Genomic DNA, 18208 nt, shown 5'->3' with positions numbered 1-18208 from the left:
CCCAAGGAGGTGGGGGTACTGGAATGCCTCCTTGGCTGGAGGCTGGGGCCTGGATGAGCTGACCGCCCTGGTCACCTTGGATGCTCCCTTTCCATCTCCCTGGCGGCCCAGCCCATCCCTCAGCTCCTAAGATCTTAGGGGATCTGGTCCCTGCAGGAACAGGGAGCCTGGGGATCCAGCCCTGATTCACCCCGCGGGGGTCCTCCCTTGACTCACTTCCCTTCTGGGAACCATGTGATGCCCTCTTTTAGAGCTGGTTTCTCCCTTTGAAGGGGAGAAGGGTGTGGCCTGGGCCCTTGTGAAGGAGGCTCAGGCCCTGCCTTTGCTCCATGCTGCTCTTGGGAATGATCTCGAAGGTGTAGCTGAAGCACTGAATCACACGTGGGTAGTGATGATGGATGGGCCCTAAGGCCACAGTTCTTATGGCATAACTAGAGCTGCCTTCGCTGAAGGAAGAATGCTGTCATGTTGGGGTTTCTGGCATCGGGACAGAGAGGGGATATATCTCAGCACTTCTCTGAAAGCGAACTTCCATTCAGCCTCTGCTGGGTCAGGCATCAGTGCTGGGATGAGGAGGTGTGGCAGGGGGTGGTCCAGGGCCATCTGTAGGACAAGCCCCTGCTGGGGCACAGGGTATCTGAGGGGCACCAGCTCTCCCTCTAGGAGGCTGAGAGTGGGTGGTGGGTGGGGGGTCCTGCCTGTCACCAACAGGAGGAGGGAGAGGAGGACAGGAGGAAGAGGGGAGGTGGTGGATAGACAGACGGATCTGCAAGGAAGCAAGAGGAGGGGAGAAGGGGCAGAGCTGGGGGGCAACTGGAGGGGTGTGGGGGTGCTCCTCACAGGGGAGGGCAGGGTGGCTCCTTCCTCGTTTCCCACCTTGTAGCACTCCCCATTCCTGGCCCAGGGCATCTGAAGCTGGAGGACCCACTTCTCACTGTCGCCGGGTCCCTTTGGACCCCAACATACTCACCCCAAACTTGCCTGGCAAACAAAGCTCGGCCAGCATTGGGGTGGCCCCACTGGTGTCTCAGACAATCCAAACGGGCAAAGCCACGCCCTAGGCAATCCATGCTTGGGGCGCCTGCTCCCGCCCCTAACTGGACAGCCTTGGCTAGCTAGAAACCCCATAACCTGAGATAGCGGGGTCCCGTGTCCGCCCCAGGATTGAACCCCTGGCGACCCCAGCTAGTGGTGGGAGAAGCGCAGCCTGCTTGACTTCTGATCTGGGGGCCACTTCTGGGTCCTCCTGTCCCTTTTCCCTCCCTGAGGAACCCCTCTAGTTCTGCCAGGCTGGGTCAGGGTCTCAGGCCCCTCACTCACCCACGGATGCAAGTCTGGCCAACATAGTCAGGGTCAAAGCCAGGGCCAGGGCAGGGGCTGGAGGTGAGGGCTGTGGCGCGGACTGCATCCCGGCTGGCTGAGTGTCAGGACTTTCGAGGTGTGATGGTGACTGATCCATGCGGGGGTTATGAATACTGGTCTTGAAACCAGAGAGACCTGGGTTCGAATCCCCGCTCTCCTACTTGGCTGTCAAACCTTGAACAAGTCACCTCACCTCTCTGTGGCAGTTTCCTCATTTGTAAAATTGGGTTGATGAGGATTAAATGCTTTAATGTACCTCAAGTGCCTAGCCCAGGACCTGGCATACAGTAGGTGCTCAATAAATGCTTATCTTTTCTCCTCTGTCTCTGTCATCCTGCACATCCCTGTGATTCATGGTTTACATATAGCTTTACACATATCACTTCCTTTGTTGCAAAGCTTCAATTTTCCCCTCCAGAGGCTGCTGCATACAGTAGGTGTGCAATAAATGCCTGCTGTAGTTGACTAAGAAACCAATTGCTGCTGTTCTGTGGGGATTTTGGCAAACCTAAGAGCTTCCATCCATGTGCCCTAGGAGGCCTGGGATGAAAACTGTGCCAGGCTGGCCTCAGTGGTGGTAAAGCCATTGATTCCACAATTTGTCCCTTGTTTTTCCTTCTCCTCAAGTCAGCAGGACACCTGGTCCTTGTTAGGGGCTAATTACTGGCCAACTGTGGGCCTGGGGTTGGGGGTGCTGCTTGGAAGACTGTGTTTGGAGGAAAAGAGCTTTCTTTTCAGGAATGAAAAAGTAAGACAGAAGGCTTTTTGCTCTAAGAATCAAAAATCTGGGTGAAGATCTCCGCTGGCCGCATCTCCCCCGCCCTTCCCCCTCCCCATCTTCCCTGCTCCCCACCTACACAGATGTCTTTGGAGCCTCCAGACAGGGCGCTCCCACCCACAGCTGAGATTCAAGTCTGGATTAGCTGGGAGCCTCCCCCTGCCTTGTTGCTAGCTGGGCAGAGAAACACAGGCCTGGAAAATAATGGCAACCAGCACGGCGGTAATAACCCAGCTGGCGCATCTCTGATGGGGCTTCCCAGTTTACAAAAAACATTCACCTGGTCTCTTGACAACTTTGGGAAGCATATGTGTTGGCCAACTGTGTCCCTGCTTCCAGATGAGGAAACTGAGGCTCTCAGTGAAAAAGGGATGCTGCGGCTCCAGCGCACACAGGCCTGGCCTTTGCTCAGCCGTAACCTAGGGCTGGAACTCCGGACCAATGCTGAGCAGCATCATGCCAGGCAGACTGGCAGAAAGTCGAGGTCCCTGTGTGCCTTTGGAACTGACCCCTGACCACCTCCCACTGTCTTGTAACAAAGGCTGCTGGACCAGCCATGCCTGCTCCTCAACTGTCCCCTCTCCAGCTCCTCAGCAAGCTCCCCCGAGGCCCTGAAGCCTCAGTGCTGAACAGAGCTGACCTGGGCCTCTCTGGCATCCTCAGGTCTGGCTCAAGCCTTCTCCCTTCTGCCCTCCAACCTTTGCCATGACTTTCCTTGGTATGGCTTGGCCAGGCATCCTTGGTGGCCATCCCTGACTGCCCCTACCTCCCTGGCCACATCTCACCTTCCTCCAGCAAGCCCTCCTAGCCCTCCTTCGTGCTCGTCGACTTCTCTTTCAAAAGATTCCCTGGAATCCTGATCTCCATAGCTCTCCTAGTTTCACCTGGGGCCTGCTTAGCTGGGTCAGGAGGTGTGCGTCCATGCCTCCCCAGCCAAGCATGGGACAGGGCACAGGGTGGAAGGGAGGAGGAAAGAAGGAGGCTTAGAACACACTTATAAGAAGGAAGAAGGATGTTCCCACCCAGGGGCAAAAGAAGATTCAAACTTCTCTGAAGCTACAGTGACCTGTGGTATGTGCTGCCTCCATTTCTCCAATTGTTCTTGGAGAACAAGACAACAGAGGGCCCAGTAATACCCACCTCCCTGCCAGCAGAATTCACCCAACCATGCTGGCCAGGCACTGCTGGTCACTCCTACCTCCAGTGCTTCTTGGACTAAGAGTCCCCGCTCTGGGCAGTGGCTGTGGTTTGGCCCCACCCTTGGCCAGGGTGTTTTGCACCCTCGTTGCCTGGGCCCCACCCAAGGAGCCTGTGGCCAAAGCCAGCTTGCTGGGAAATGGTGTGTGCCTGTGCCCTAGATGGGGCGGTGCCTAAGCAGGGGTGTGCTCCTGCTGCCCAGGGCCCGCCCTCAGGGAATTGGCCCTCTGCCATGAAGGTCACAGAACCTAGGCCACTACTGTGCAAGAGGGCACGGGCTTTAGGCGCTGGCTCAGTGGCCCTGCAGTTTTCTGGCCAAGAGCTCCATGGCAGCGGGCCCTGGGCCTGGGCCTTTGACCTGGGGCCTCTGTTAGGAGTGGTCCTGATCCTGCTTCTGGCAGAGGCACACACAGGGCTCCTCCAAGTACAGGCAGCCAGGCTCAGGAGGGGAGGGAGCAGCCAGTCCCAACAATTACACAGTTCGGGAGCTGAAAAGTTATGTTTGCCACCCTCAGGAGCCAGCTGTGGAAGGGAGGCCAGTGGAGGGCTTTGCCCTGGCCTCTGAGCCACACACAAGCTGTGCTGGGAGGACAAGGGCCGGGGGTGGTGAAGGACCCTCTTGGAGCCTTTGCTTTCCAGGAGCAGGCACTCGTCTTCCATGCCACACTCACAAAGGCTGGTGGCTTCAGTGGCTGTGACCAGCTGGCCACAGCTGACTCCTCTGGGGTAGTGCTGTTTCTAAATATTAGTTCCTGCTGTTAACCCTTGCTGTGCTGCCCCAGTGGACAGCCGGCTGCCTGCAGACAGAGCCTCTTGGAAGGAGAGTGGACAGTCCCCACCTGGATGAAAAATTTGTGAATATATTTGCTTGGGGCTCCCAGAAGGAGGGTGAGAAATACCTGCTTAGGGCTGGGAATAAGGCTTGCAGTAGATGTCAGGGGATGTGGGTCTGAGCTGGCCACTGGGCAGGGCAGTGGAAAGAAGGTGGGGTCAGGAGCCAGGAGCCCGGTCCTGCCAAGCCTTTTTTTATGTGGCCCCAGACAAGTCACTTCACCTTTCTGTCCCCTTTTACTCATCCGTAAAATGTACAGCCACCGAGGTGCTTGGATGATGGCCTTCAACAGAAGCGCTGGAGCTTTATAAACTCTGAAGTGCCTGGTGGTTATGATGATTTTTATGCCAGGGTCCTGCTGTCTGTGACTCCCCCGAGTCCCTTGGAGGAGAGGCAAGACTGACAACCAAGAGACAGCTGGAGCAAGCTGGCGGGGCTGCTGTTAGCTCGGGCAGGATGGGCAGAGCAAGAGGCAGCTCTCGGTTGGGCAGACTGCAGGGAAGGGTCAGCTTGTCACATGCTGTTTTGGAGAGTCACTCGCTATGTCCCCAGCCTCAACAGCTTAGCCTGGCGGTGCCTGTCAGAGGAGCAGCCATGAATTAGCCAGGAGGGGGCAGTGTTACCTCAATCTTCAAGCCCAGGCCTGTGCCCACCCACCCCAGCCAGCACCCGCTCTTGCTTTGCTGCTGCTGGGCGGACAGGCACCAGCTCCTGTTGGTCTTGAGGAGGCGAGGGTCTCTGGGGCTGGCATTTGTCCTTCCTCCGTTCTTGGCATCCAGAGCCCCAATTCACCTCTACTCCTGGACACAGGAAGGTGTGAGGGGAGTTCTACCTTGACCTGGCAGCCCGAGGCCAGCCTGAGGCATGGAGGGGATGCGGCTGAGGTCAGCGGAGGGGCTGGGAGGGAGGGTGGGAACCATGGAGGGAGTGGGAGGGAGGAGGGGGGTGAGAAGAGCCCCCAGACCCAATGGCTTAGGCAGAGGCATGCTGTTCCGCAGAGCAGAGGGAGATGGGAAGAGAGCACTGCTTCAGAACCGGTGTCTAATGGCTCATCCTTGTAAACCTGAACAATTTCCAGGTTTTAATTTAAAGTGAAAATTGAGGCTGGGTGTGGTGGCTCAAGCCTGTAATCCATGCACTTTGGGAGGCTGAGGTGGGCAGATCACTTGAAGCCAGGAGTTCAAGACCAGTCTGGACAATATGGCGAGACCCTGTCTCTACTAAAAATACAAAAATAAGCTGAGCATGGTGGCAGGCACCTGTCATCTCAGCTACTTGGGAGGCTGAGGTGGGAGGATTGCTTGAGCCCAGGAGATGGAGGCTGCAGTGAGCTGTGATCGTGCCACTACACTCCACACTCCAGCCTGGGAGACAGAGCAAGATCCTGTTTCAAAAAAAAAAGAAAAGAAAATTGAATTGAAGACCTAACTTTGGTCAGAAAGGAACAGAGGATATAATATTCTTTGGAATATTTTTAAAAGCACACATACTACTAAATATTTAGGAAACAGCCTGTGGTAAACCCCTCTAGGGATGTTCTTGATTCTGGGCGCTGAGGTCTCCTCTCCATCCCACCTGCCCCCAGGCCCTGGGCTTTGTGTCTGCCCATCATCTCAACGAGGCTGGCCTGGGCTGGCTCTCAGGAGGCTGTGGGAGCTCAGGGACTCATCTGTCTTGTGGCAGATTAGAAAGATGTCATTTTGCCGACAGTGCCATTTATCACGGCAGCTGCAAAAATTAGTGATGCTTGGTCTGTAAGTGTTGGGTGGGGGTGGGAGCTGGCAGGTGACAGCAGCCAATGCTCCCCAGCATTACCAGGTCAGGGAACTGCAGGCCAACCTCTGAATAGGGGTTTTCTGATTTAACACTTAGCCCAGGCGAAGACCTTCTGTTGGAAAGATGAGGAAGCTGGTGCTAAGAGCCTGGAAAAAAAATTTGGTCATATGACAATTATTATTGTTATTATTTTGAGATAGGATCTTGCTCTGTTGCCCAGGCCAGAGTGCAGTGGCACGATCTTGGCTCACTGCAGTAGCTGGGACTACAGGCACACACCACCGTACCTGATTAATTTTTAAATTTTTTTGTAGAGACGTGGTCTTGCTATGTTGCCCAGCCTGGTCTCAAACTCATGGCCTCAAGTGATCCTCCCACCTGCGCCTCCCAAAGTGGGATTACAGGCCTCAGCCACCATGCCCAGCCCACGTGACAGATTAGTGGCCCATCTCTAAATAAAGGTCTAGGTTCTGTGTGTGACCAGGACCAGGGCTCAGTGGGTGACCAGGACCAGGGCTCGTCTGGGGTGAAGTGCTTTACTTCTATTAGGACTAAGTATTATTTTTACCTTTACGGCTCAGTCTAGGACAGACCTTCAGCCTGGCCCCAGCTGTCACCAGACAGGGGCAGGATTGGGAGCTGGCCCTGGAGCTAGGACTCACTCTTGGGGTGGGTTTATGGTCCCAAGGGAAGGGGAGAAGGAGGATGGGGGGTTCAGAGGGAATATCTGGGGGGTGAAGATGTTCAGATGAGAGATGGCCCCGCCATGAAAGGGATGCCGACTCCAGGGAAGATGAATGGGGCCTCCCTTGTGCCTCGGCCTGCAAAATGACAGCGTCGTTTAGCTTGGGATTGACCTTTGGTTGAAGCAGTCCCATCGCTTGACGTTGCCTTTCCTATGGTAGTACCCCCAGAGAGGTGACCTGCAGAAGGTCAGGCACGGCCTCCCAGGTCTGGCCAACTGCTGCGTGGCCCCTTCTGAACAACTCAGGGGGTTCTCGCTTGACCTTGCAGGAAGCCCTGGTTTGATCCTTGTAGGACTTGAATCCATATCTTCAGGTCACTAGACTCCAGAGCCTGGCACTTGATCACACACAAAGCCCCCATCCATCCATCCATTCATTCAACAAACATTTGCTAAGCTCCTGCCCTGTGCCAGGCTCTGGCTGGGTCCGGGGATACGAAGACTTGGTCTTCACCTGGAGCCTTGGCCTCCAGGAGGTCTGAGGCTGTGTCAGTGAGAGGGTGGGAATTCACCCTCTCCCACCACGAGCAGATGTTGGAGGGTGGATGAGGCTCGGTGCCTGGCAGGAGGCCCACCTGAGGTTCCTCCCTTCTCTCTAGGGGGCAAGACAGCCCTGGCTCCATGTTGGGTTACCTCAGCCAGGGCTTGGTGCTGACACCGCAGTCCCACGAGCCTCCTGGACACTGGCTGGGGTGGGGCCTGGTCTCTGTTGTTCCACTGTTGCTGGAGGGAACCCCAAGGCCAATTGCCACTCTGGTTCCCAGGACATGGGGGGATGGTGGCCCTGGGCCAGGAGCAGAAGAGGGGCCCTGCCTTCAGGGACACATGGACACACCATCTGGAGGCACACAGGTAGGGGCTGTGCACACACACGTGTCCCTTACCGCACACATGTGGAGCAAGACACACACACAAATGCGCAGACCCACACCTTACTCTACACACACACACCTGGTACCACCACTGCCTTCAAATGCATGCTTCATGCTAGTCACAGGGAAAAAGCAGACGCGACCCACGCTTATACCACACATGCGCACAGGCCCCACGCCATGCACAGCCACACTTCTTACTCCCCCCACCCCACCCCGTCCCTCTCTCCCAGGAATCTCATCTCCTGCACAGATATGCGCCCACCCAGGCTCACTGGCGCCCCCCACTGCCCTGGAGAAGTAAGTCCACAAACCATGAGATGCCGCCACATGCAGAGAGAGGTGGGATGGCTGATGGGAGGGAGGTCAGAGGAGTCCCTGCATTCCCCCAGGAGAGGGGACCGCTGGCTGCTCTCAGCCCTCCAGCCTGGGGCCTGGCCTCTGGTGCTGTGCAAGTGGTCATGAGAGGGCACCCCCATGAAGACAAGCCAGGTCCCCACTCCTGCTCCCAGCACTCAGAGATGCCCACCCTCGGGGCTGCTCAGGCACAGGAGGACTAAACAGGAGCTCCTGCCACCAGCTCCTTGCAGGGTGGGGTCGGGGGCTGGTGGGAGGACACATCCCCCTGAGTCCTGGGGTCAGGGGCCGCGTGGCCTTGCTCACTGGCAGGGAGTTGCCCGCCCCTGCCGTTTCTCCCGCTCCCTCTTCCTCTCAGTGCCCACGTCCTCCCATCTGGCCTTTCTCTCCCCCAGATCCTCCCCCATGACTGGCTTTCCTTTCTCTCTCTCTCTCTGTCTCTCTGGCTCCCTGTGTCCCTGTGACCTGCTTATCCTCTAGAATAAAGATCGACATTTTCAATTACCCCCAAAATAACAGAGCCGTTCTTGGGGCCTGGCGGAGGAGGGCTGCACGGGCGTGGGCACGGGCGCTGGTTTGCATGTGGGGCCTGCAGGTGGCGGGGGTGGGGACGCCCATGGTCCCACTGTCCTTTGTTTGCTTTTTCTCATCCGGAGCCTTCATTTTTTCCTGGAAGATTGGAAGCACGTTTCCCTTCAGGGGAGGAAGGGAGACAAAAGGGAGAAATAAAAACTGTCATCGTTGTCTTGTAAACACAGTGTAGAGCCAAGTGGGGGCTTGGCAGGAGAGAGGGACACAAGGGAGAGGCCAGAACAGAGAAAGGGGGCCGAGAGGGATGGGGTGGGGAGGTGAGCAGGAGCCCCCCTCAAGGCCGGGTGGGTCGGTGTCCTGCAGGAAGGACTGATGGGAGGGGAACAAGGCGACGCTGATCCAGGGCCGTTGGGGGTTTTGAGGAGACACAGCATCTGCTGAGTGCCAGGCAGGCCCCGGGAGGCAGGCGCTATTCTCTGAATCCCACCCTGTGCCAGGCTCTGGGGGCGCTGAGGTGAGTGACAGACATGTCTTTGCACTCTTGGGGCATAAACTCTATTGGAAAGAAAGTGGTGGCTTCATGTGTTCAGCACTTATATCAATTGAGGCTCAGAGAGGGTGGGTGACCTGCCCGATGACACACAGCCGGAGGTGAGGGGACCAGGATCCCAGCCAGGTCCGTGTGACCGCAGTCTCCTTTCACACCGCCTCTGCTGTGGGCACACTTGGCTCTTGCGTGACCTTGAGCAAGTCCTCACCTCTTGGCCATCAGTTTCCCCATCTGAAATGCAGCCAGCATGCTGGTTCTCTGCAGGGCTGTGGGGAGCATCAGATATCTGGATGTGAAGGACCCTCAGCTCTGGCTCTCCGCCGAGCTGGCTGGCGGGTGGAGGAGCAAAGATCACCAGGTGCGCGGGGAAGGACTGGCCGGCAGGGAAAGGAGGCCATACCGCAGATTTACTCCCTGCTGCCGCCCAGTGGCAATAATTGGGTACTGCAGAGGGTGAGTCTGGACAGCCTTCTTCAGCTTGCACAAGGGCCAGAGCAGAAAGGCGCCTTTGCGTGTTGTCTGGTCCTCCCTGGCCCCATTTCGCGGATGCCCAGAGAAAGGAGGGACTCCTCCTCAGGTCATCCAGGGCAGAAGCTTGGGCTGGGCTTTCAGTGCAGTGTAGGGTGCTTCCCTCTGTCCCTGTGGCACTCAAGAAGCCTCCAGTCAGCTTCAGAGCAAGAGAAACAGAGTTCTACATCCTCTGCTTGATGCCACCACCTCCAGGGAGACTTCCAGGGTCTCCTCCAGTAGGAAGTGGCCTCACTCCTGCCCTGCAGTCCCACACTCGAACTCTCCTTGCTCCTCCTGCTCCACCCAACCATGACTGTCCTCCTGCCTGCGCAAATCAGGCAGCAGGGCCCCTTGAGACACGAGAGATGGTGGAGAACCATTGTCACCACTCAGGGAGCATGTGCCAGGGGCCCACTCTGTCCTGTGGCTCTACCTGCATCCTCTCACTTGAACCTCTTAAGAAACTTGGTAAGTTGGGGTTATTCTGAGCCCCATTTTTCAGGTGAGGGAACGGGCACAGAGAGTTTATGACCTTTACACACAGAGTGGTGGGGCATGGACTCAAACCCAGGACTGTCTGTTCTCTGGAGAGACGCCCGTGTTTGGAGGTGAAAACTACCCCCGTGTCCATATGACAGTCCACTGTGACCGGACACTGAAATGACCATTCCAGGGGGCTTGTGGGCTGGGGTCTCAGCTTCACCACTGTGCTGCTGGGTGACTTCGGGCAAGGCCCATTCCTCTCTGGACCCTGGTTTCTCATCTGTGTACTGTGTATGTGCATGCACGCACGTGTGTGTATATATGCATATGTGTGTGTGTGTGTGTGTGTGTGTGTGTGTGTGTGTGTGTTCTGGGCTACCTCAGAGATCCATTCTGGCTCTGAGTGTGGTATGTCCCATCTTGGGCAGGTCCAAGGGAGGGCATGAGCAATCTGGCTTTGGGACAGGTATGGGGCTGGCCCTAGGGCCTGGATGCTTCTCCCTCCACTGCCTGCCACAGAGGGGAGTTTGTCTTGCAGGAAACAGCCTCATCCATCACGGCAATGGGGGACTGACAGCGGCCACTCCCCGCCAGCCCCGGCTGGAGGCAGACTCGTAAATCCCATGCCAGGCCAGGCTGTAAATTCCTGTGATTCACATCCGGCCTCTTGGAGGACAGAGACATTTGGGGCTGTGGGGCTGGCTGTTCTCCCCTGGACAGGTGGGTACTGGGGAGAAGCCTCTTCATGGGCCCAGCAGTCTCAGATGGCCCCTCTGAGGAGATGTGATGCTGAGTCCCCAGGATGCCTCAGGCCCAGCCCGAGCCACCTCTGCCCAGACCACCTCTGCCTGGGCCATTCGTGTGCCCTGGCCCGCATCACCCTGGAGGTCACACGTGTGGACACGCTTTGTGGCCTCAGAGATCTCATGGGGCCTGTGGCCTGGAGGGTCAGCTCCACCAACCCCACAGCGAGGTCTCCTGCCAATCTGCATGGCATTCTGTCTTGGGGCTGTGAGGACACGGTGGGAGATCAGGGCCCAGTCTGTGCATCTCTCATTCCAGGGAGGCTGGGGCCCCCTTAGGCAGGAAGGGGACAGGGACACTCAGGCCAGGGCTGCAGCCATTTGTCATGTTTCATCAGGACTTTTGCTACACTCAGATGCCACTGGAACTCTTCTTTACTTAGCGTTTTTTAAAAATCAGCTTACTTTTAAAATTTAAGTGTGTGTTTTAGCCTCGTCTTTAGCCATATTTGTGAAATCAGGGTCTGATGTACTAGTCAAATACCCGCACACATGTACACATACACATGTGCACATACACGCTCACACAGACACATACGTATACACATATATGTGAAAATATACACATGAAATATATCCATGAAAGTAAACACAAAGTTAAAATAGCAAATGCTCAGCTCCATGTACCATCTAATCCTGTTTTAGGTTTAGAGTGGCCCTATTCTCCCCGCATTATGGGTGATTCCTTATTGGTGAAACAAAACAGGTTCAGATGGCTCACAGAGCTGAGCATTTACCAGCCATTCTAGCCTTCCCCCATTTTACAGACAAGGAAACCAAGGTCCAGAGAGGTGCAGGGCCTGCCCGAGGTCACACAGCACTGGGATTAGTGGCCAGCCTGCCTGACTCCCAGCTGAGTGCTCCTTTTACAGAAGTACACTCCCTGTCTGTGGTGTGCAGGGCCCCTTCCTCCAGAAGCATATGTGGACTTGCAGAGGCCTTTTGGAGACTGTGCCCTAACACAGAGGGTTCATCACAAGGTGGGCTTCCTGATGGCAGGCTGACGGGCAGGCGAACAGTCTCCTGGGTCCCGGTGGGACCAGGCACTGGCCCCTGGCTCTGTCTGTGCTTTATCCTGGTGCTCATGGCTCTTGCAGCGCCTCGGGATTCGGGGAAGTGGGGAAAGGAGAGTCCCAGGGGAGGGAGAGAGCAGGGCTCTGGCAGCAACCCTTCCCCAGGGAGCTGCTTACTGAAGAGATCATTAGTGGCAATGACTCTCAGGCTGGCAAGGAAGGTGGCCTCATTAGCAAGCACCTTCCCCTGCGCCACCTCCACCTTCCCACCTGCAGGCTCCTGATACCCACACTGCCACTGCCACCACTGCCATCACTCCAGAGATGCGGCACGATGGGCCTCCTGTTGGGGACAAGGCTGCTAGCTCAAGGGAGCCAGGAAGGAGATGTGTGCAGGGTGGCAAGGGTGCGTGTATGTTGCACACACAGACAGACGCCGGCACACAGATATGCTCATATGCGTGTACACACATACTGCATTAATAGAGGTGTGCACATAGGTCTAGCGCACACACACACAACACAGAGACTTGCACGGTAACGCGCAACTCCCCAGACACACGGTGCAAGCACACGGATCCAACAGAGACGTGTACACACAGGGGTGGGTTTCAGTGTGAAGCCCCACAGTGCACACGTATAGAGACCCATATGGAACATAGGTGCACGTGCACCCCAGGAGATGCACGCGTGTATTCGCACAAACATACAGTCCTGTCTCCAGACTCCGGAGTGTGCATGGAATTGTACACACATGAGTACGTGTTGACAAACCTGCAGACCAGCCCGGGGCGTACCACTGTGTGTGCAGGGAGGCCCACGTGCACACGTACATGCATGCAGAGCACACACCAGTTATTTTTTTCTTGGAATCTAACAAGGCCCAAGGAGCAGGGAGTGGCTAATTCCCTGGAGGAAGTGAGGAGACTGGAGTTGAGGACACATTTAATTAATTCTTCTCATTCCCAGCAGAGGGAGAAAAAGAGGGAAGGAGGAAGAGAAGAATGAAATGAGAGAGAGAGGAGAGGAAAGGAGAGGGGAGAGGGGCAGCAGGAGGGTGAAGGTGAAGGAGCTGGTGTGGGCAGTGAGGAGGCTAAGGGACCCTGGGCCCAGAGGCATTAACCTTTTCAGCTTAGGGCAGGCCCAGGGACCTCATCACTCAGCCCCAATCCCAGAACCAGACGGGACGTTCAAGGTCAAGTGGTGGGGCTGGCACAGAAGTCCACCCGCAGTGCCCCCTCCACACAGCTCTGGGGATGGGGCACGCACAGCTTTCACCAGCTCCCACCGAGTGGAAACCTGCCCCCCAACCCCAAACCTCCCACACTCAGTCCCACTTCTGCTCTGTGCCTGCATTGGCTTAGGGCCTTGGGGACTCTCCTATCACAGGTCCGGGGTGGGGGCGACACAGCTGCCCAGGGAGGCCCCTGCTGGGCACCAGGACAGCTCCTCCCACCCCTGCCCTGACCTCAGCAATGAGACAGAGTCAGGGAGATGGAGGTGGACAAGGACAGGGGCTCTGAGGGGGAGGGAGGATGTGAGTCAGGAGAGAGGGGAGGTGGGGCGGGGTGGGAGTGAAATAGGGAGATGGGGGGCAGTGAGAGAGATGGGGAGACACTAAGCAAGAGACGGAGAAAGATGTGAGAGGGGCCGGGATGGTGAGAGTCAGACCCAGAGACACACAGAGAAGACGCTAGAGAGAACCAGAGAAACAAAAAAGGTCTGAGGGTCCGGAAAGGCAGCCGGGCTCTGCAACTCTCCCTGGTCAGGAGGGAGTCACCTTGCCTGGGGCGTGACCCTGGCCTAGAGAGGATGCTGCGTGACCCCGCCCAGGCACCCCACCTCTCTGAGCCTCGGCTGCTGGTCTATAAAGCAGGGGGACCGGCCCTGTCTCCGAGAGGGCCCTGAGGCTCCACAGGGAGGCTGGCCCAGTCCCTTTCTTCCCTCTACTCCCCTCTGAGTCATGCGGGCCTGCAGAAGGGGGTGGGGGGCTCCCTTCCAGGGCCCTGAGTGGGCAAACCAGGTGAAAGGAAAGTTGTTGTGGGGCTGGTGTCATGTGCTGCAGCCATGAGCATGGAGCGATGGAGCGTTTGCCCTGAATATTGAAAATGCATAAATATCCATTTTTAGGCACCAAGGCAGATATAAATACAGAGGGGAGGGTGTGCAGCCCTCAGCCGTAATTTACTGGCTCTGCTACCTGCGGGGGCTTGGGCACTTGTGCTTGGCCATCAAGAGGCTTTTCCAGATGGCTTTATGACCGCCAGTGGCCACCTGGATCCCTTCTCTGGAGAAGTGGCTCCTTGGGATCTGCCGGCTGGGGTGAGGTGGGGCAAGGCAGGGGGTATCATTCCTAGGCCTGCTCCGTCCTAGGCCTTTGGGGCCTCTCCCACCTTCTCCTCCTCCAGCATCTCCTTGCTTGGGAGGGATGGAACCACATCTGTGTTAGGCCTGGTGTGTACCCAGCCCTGGTGCACTTGGATAAAATCAGAGGCGTTCCAATCCTGCCCATGGGTGCTTCTGAGCTGCGAAGCAGAGATGACACCCTAGGTCCTGCCCTTAGGAACTCACTCAAGGGAAACAGATGGTAGAAGGGTCTGGATAAGCCAGCATGGGGCAAGACCTGGGTCCACTCTGGAGCAGGCCAGAAGCCAGAGAGGAGAGGCACATGGCCAATGGTGGCCTCCAAGAATCTGGCTGCAGCCCAGCACACCCAAAGCCCTCAGCCTGGAAGGGAAGCAGCAGGACCCGGGGTGGAGGTCACGGCCCGCTGGCAGGCAGCTCTCTCTCTGACATCCTCCAGAGAGGACATGGGTCTTGCCCCATGCTGGCTTATCCAGACCCTTCCACCATCTAAGGAATGTGCTCATTCTCAACGGGTACACAAATGGAGGCCCCAAGGCAACTCCCTGCCTCTCCTCCTAGAGCTGGAGCTCAGACTTGAGCACCCTGGTTCCTGCCACCTTCACATGCTGAGGGGCATCTTTCTCTTTGGGTTGGGACCCTGTGTTCAGGGCACCCACCTTCCCACAGCAGAAAGCCACCAGCCTCTACTGGGGGGTGTGGAGCGTTCTCCCTTCCAGGGTCCCCGAGTCTCCTCTTCCCAGGAAATGGAGGCTGGGCTTCCCTGCCCTGAACAGGAGCCTGCACTGGGAGGCAGGGCCTGGACAGCCACCTGCTGCCTGGGCCGAGCGGTGGAATCTGTTTGTGTAGGATGCAGGCAGTGAATCATGAACACTCCAGGCTGAGTGGCCCCGGGGCCCTGCACAGAGCAGGGGTGGGGGTGGAGTCAGGTAGCATTGATGGGGGCGGGTGGGGCTCCATGGAGGGAGGGCTGAGGCTGAGGTGGGGGTAGCAGAACCGTGCCTCCTATTCCTTGCCTGCCTCTCTCATGTTTCCCTCCCCCACTGTCAACAGGGGTTCTCTGAGGCAGAGTCCTCACAGTGAGTGATGCCTGCCCGGGCCCTGCCCTCCAGGCCTGTTCTGCCAGAAACACCCACAGGTCAGGGCATCCAGGTGCCTGGATGGACAGCCACAGGCCAACCACCTGGCCAGCCGCAGCCTTGGCCGGCCGCTCTCCTGTGGCTGCAGAAAGTGAGAGGTACTGCAGCCGCCAGCCCCCGCTACCCCGCCGCCAGGCTCTCCTGTCTGTCCTAGTCCTCGTGTCGGGTGCGAGGGCACAGGCCACAGTGGATTCTCTGGGTCTCCCCCAGGTGACTTTGCTGTTGGTTCTGGGCCCCACGCTGGCCCTTCTGTGCTGTCTGGGCAGCAGGATAGACGTCTGCGGGGCACATTCTCCACACCCCCTTGCATGCTGCTCCTGGTTCAGTTCTTCCACGAGGAGGTGCTGGCAGGCTCCAGTACCTGCATGACACGTGCCTCTCAGCGGTTCCAGCATCAGCTCAGTGGCATTTCCAGGAGCACAGCAGTGAGTGCAGGCTGTGGGCTCCAGCTCAGGGCATCTCTGGATCTGCATCCTCCTCTCAGCCCTTCCCCCATCACCTCGGCAGCCTGGCTGTCCTGGAACTCCCGGGATGCTCCACAAAACGGCTCTAAAGCCCTTGTTCCTCAGTTCTTCCTGGAGGGGGCCCCACCTTGGCTCTGGGTGGCAGGAAAAGCTCTTTTCCACTCTGCGGGAATGATCCCACTTTGCCAGTTAAATGGAATGGTCTTCACCGAATCTGTTCTCTGGGTCATGTGTGCGCAGCCAGGCGTCTGGCTGCAGTGGTAACAGGGGCTTCTCCCCACTGGCTGCGCCCCAGGGTCTCCTCTGCTCTCTCCTCCCTTCTCATGGGCTTCTTCATCTTCCTTGGGGTTCTGCTCCCCCATAACTCGGGGTCCCCCCATGTGGCCCTGACCTGCATTCAGCTGCTCTAGAGGCGTGATCTGGGTTCTGCCTCTGCATGAATGAACTACATCGCTTGGGAGGTCCTGGTTCAAGTTACTAGGGTGACAGTCTGGCCTGAGTCGTTTATGATCAGGCCAGAGGTTCTGCATGTCCCAGGCTTGGCCTCTGGGGTCAGATACTCATTGCCTTCTGCAGGGCAGCCGGGAGCCATGGGGGCCTGGAGGTGAGGCAGTCTTCCTTAGATCAGGGTGGGAAGCGGGCAGGGACCTCAACCACAGGGCAAACTAGCGACTGAGATGGCATCAGCAGCCTCGCCCAGAGGCGACCCTCACCCCAGCTCCAACCACCCTGCCCAGGCTGCAGCAATGCCTGCTGTATGCCCAGCACCAGGCTGGGCTTATGGGGCAACTAGATGAACAGGACTCAGACCCTGTTCTCGAGGAGATGAGGGTCTCATGTGGGAGTCAGAGAGTCCTCAGATGCCCGAATACCCGGCTGTAAGGAGCACGAGGTGCTCAGGGAAGGGAGAACTCAGCTCTGGCTGAGGAGTTGGGGATGCTTCACGGAGTGGGGGATATTTGACATGTAACACAAGGTGGGATTTTAATGTGTGGTTGGTTCCAAGGTTGCTGGAAACACCCTGGGGAGAATAGATAGAACCATGGGAACAAAGGCCCAGCTCGGCAGCAGGGCGGGAGGAGCTGACGACTAACCACCAGCCTAACTTGGTTAGTGAGAATGCCTAGAGCAGTGGGGATTAACCAAAGAGTGAACAGGGTGTGGCTGTTGCTTGGCAGGCAGCGGGAGGCCCCAGAGGGGTCCCCGTGGGAGGAGGAAGGCCCACAGGGAGGCAGGGTGGCGTGGGGTGTCGGGAGGGCCTGTTTGGCTGAGCCGTTTGTCTGGGTAGGGCCACCCATCAGGGCCTCCTGCTGGGCCCCCAGGGCCTGTGTTCAGAACTGGGCAGACACACAGCTCTCTCCAACCCAACGCCCCTGGCTGCAGCCTGATGGCAGGGCTAAAATTAGCCTGGTGGCTGTGGGGGCAGCGGGAGAGACAATCACGGGAATCGCCCCCGCCTCTCCTCTCAGAGGGAGGGAGAAGGACGGCTGGAGGCAGAAAGGAGCCAGGCCTGGGCCTGGGCGGCACTGGGGCACTACAGCAGCAGGAACCTGGGCCCCCCTCCAGCCTGACTTGGGGCACAGGAGCTTGCAGCAGGAGGGCCCTGCCTCTCTCCTGGCCACCCCCTGGTCCACTGCTGGATCCTGAGGGAGGGGTGGTCGGGTTTTGAGCACGCAGTGCCCTGACCCACTTCTCCTCCTCCTGCTTGCCCAGGTCTTCTGGGACTCCTCTCCCGTGGTCGCCATGGGAACTCCAGGTGGCTGAAGTTTGCTTGAGCCTAGCTCCCTGAGATGGGCCGTGGGTCAGGGGACGTGGAGGGAACCAGTCCCCAGCCTGGTCTCTAAGCACCCCTCCCCTGGGTCCCGGAGTCTCCATCTGAGCTCTGCCCATTTAGCGCTCACCTGGTCTCGTCCTCACCTCCTCCCTCCCCCACACTCCACACAGGCTTCCAGTCACCAAGTTCTGACTGTTCCTTCCACTTGTAAAATCTCCCTGGGAGGCATCCACTCTGCATCTGCCTCCCTGCCTCAGGCCTGGTTCCACCCCTTCCCTGTCCCCTGGATGACAGCAGGGGCCTCCTAGGGGGTCTGACTCCTTCAGTCTGCTCCTCCTGGGTGCTGCCACTGTCCTCAGGACAAGCCCTGCTCCTGACCAGCGCCTGACAGTCTGGCAGCTCCTCTGCCCCTCCCTACCCCAGCCTGGGCTCCCACCACCCTGGGTGGCTGGGTCTGTGAAATGGGTGGGTGGTGTGTTGAGCTCCGCTTCTAGAACTGCATTCTATGGGGCAGTAGCGTCTTTCTGGAATTAACAGGTATATCTTGAAAATGGGTTCCATGTGGAATTGGTTTGGGAAGCGCTGCACAGCCTCTGCCTCCTGGATACTTACAAGGCACTGTAACAGGTGAAAGGCTCCCAGAGGTCCTGGAGTAAAG

At 57.6% G+C, this 18208-nt stretch overlaps 1 protein-coding gene across 1 annotated transcript in view; it reads right to left on the bottom strand.

Moving 5' to 3' along the window:
* The window catches only part of LOC112207947 (chondroitin sulfate proteoglycan 4-like), a 42166-nt gene extending 26381 nt beyond the window's left edge, over positions 1–15785 (bottom strand). Inside the window, 4 exon segments of the mRNA XM_054666858.1 lie at positions 9209–9373; positions 12080–12152; positions 14010–14126; positions 15310–15785. Coding sequence (XP_054522833.1) covers positions 9209–9373; positions 12080–12152; positions 14010–14126; positions 15310–15785 — 831 coding nt within the window.
* Between the last annotated feature and the right edge of the window lie 2423 nt (positions 15786–18208).

This window comes from Pan troglodytes, chromosome 16, assembly GCF_028858775.2.
Source record: "Pan troglodytes isolate AG18354 chromosome 16, NHGRI_mPanTro3-v2.0_pri, whole genome shotgun sequence".
NCBI lineage: Eukaryota > Metazoa > Chordata > Mammalia > Primates > Hominidae > Pan > Pan troglodytes.
The sequence above is the reverse complement of the archived record's forward strand: the minus strand, read 5'-3'. Positions and strand labels throughout refer to the sequence as shown.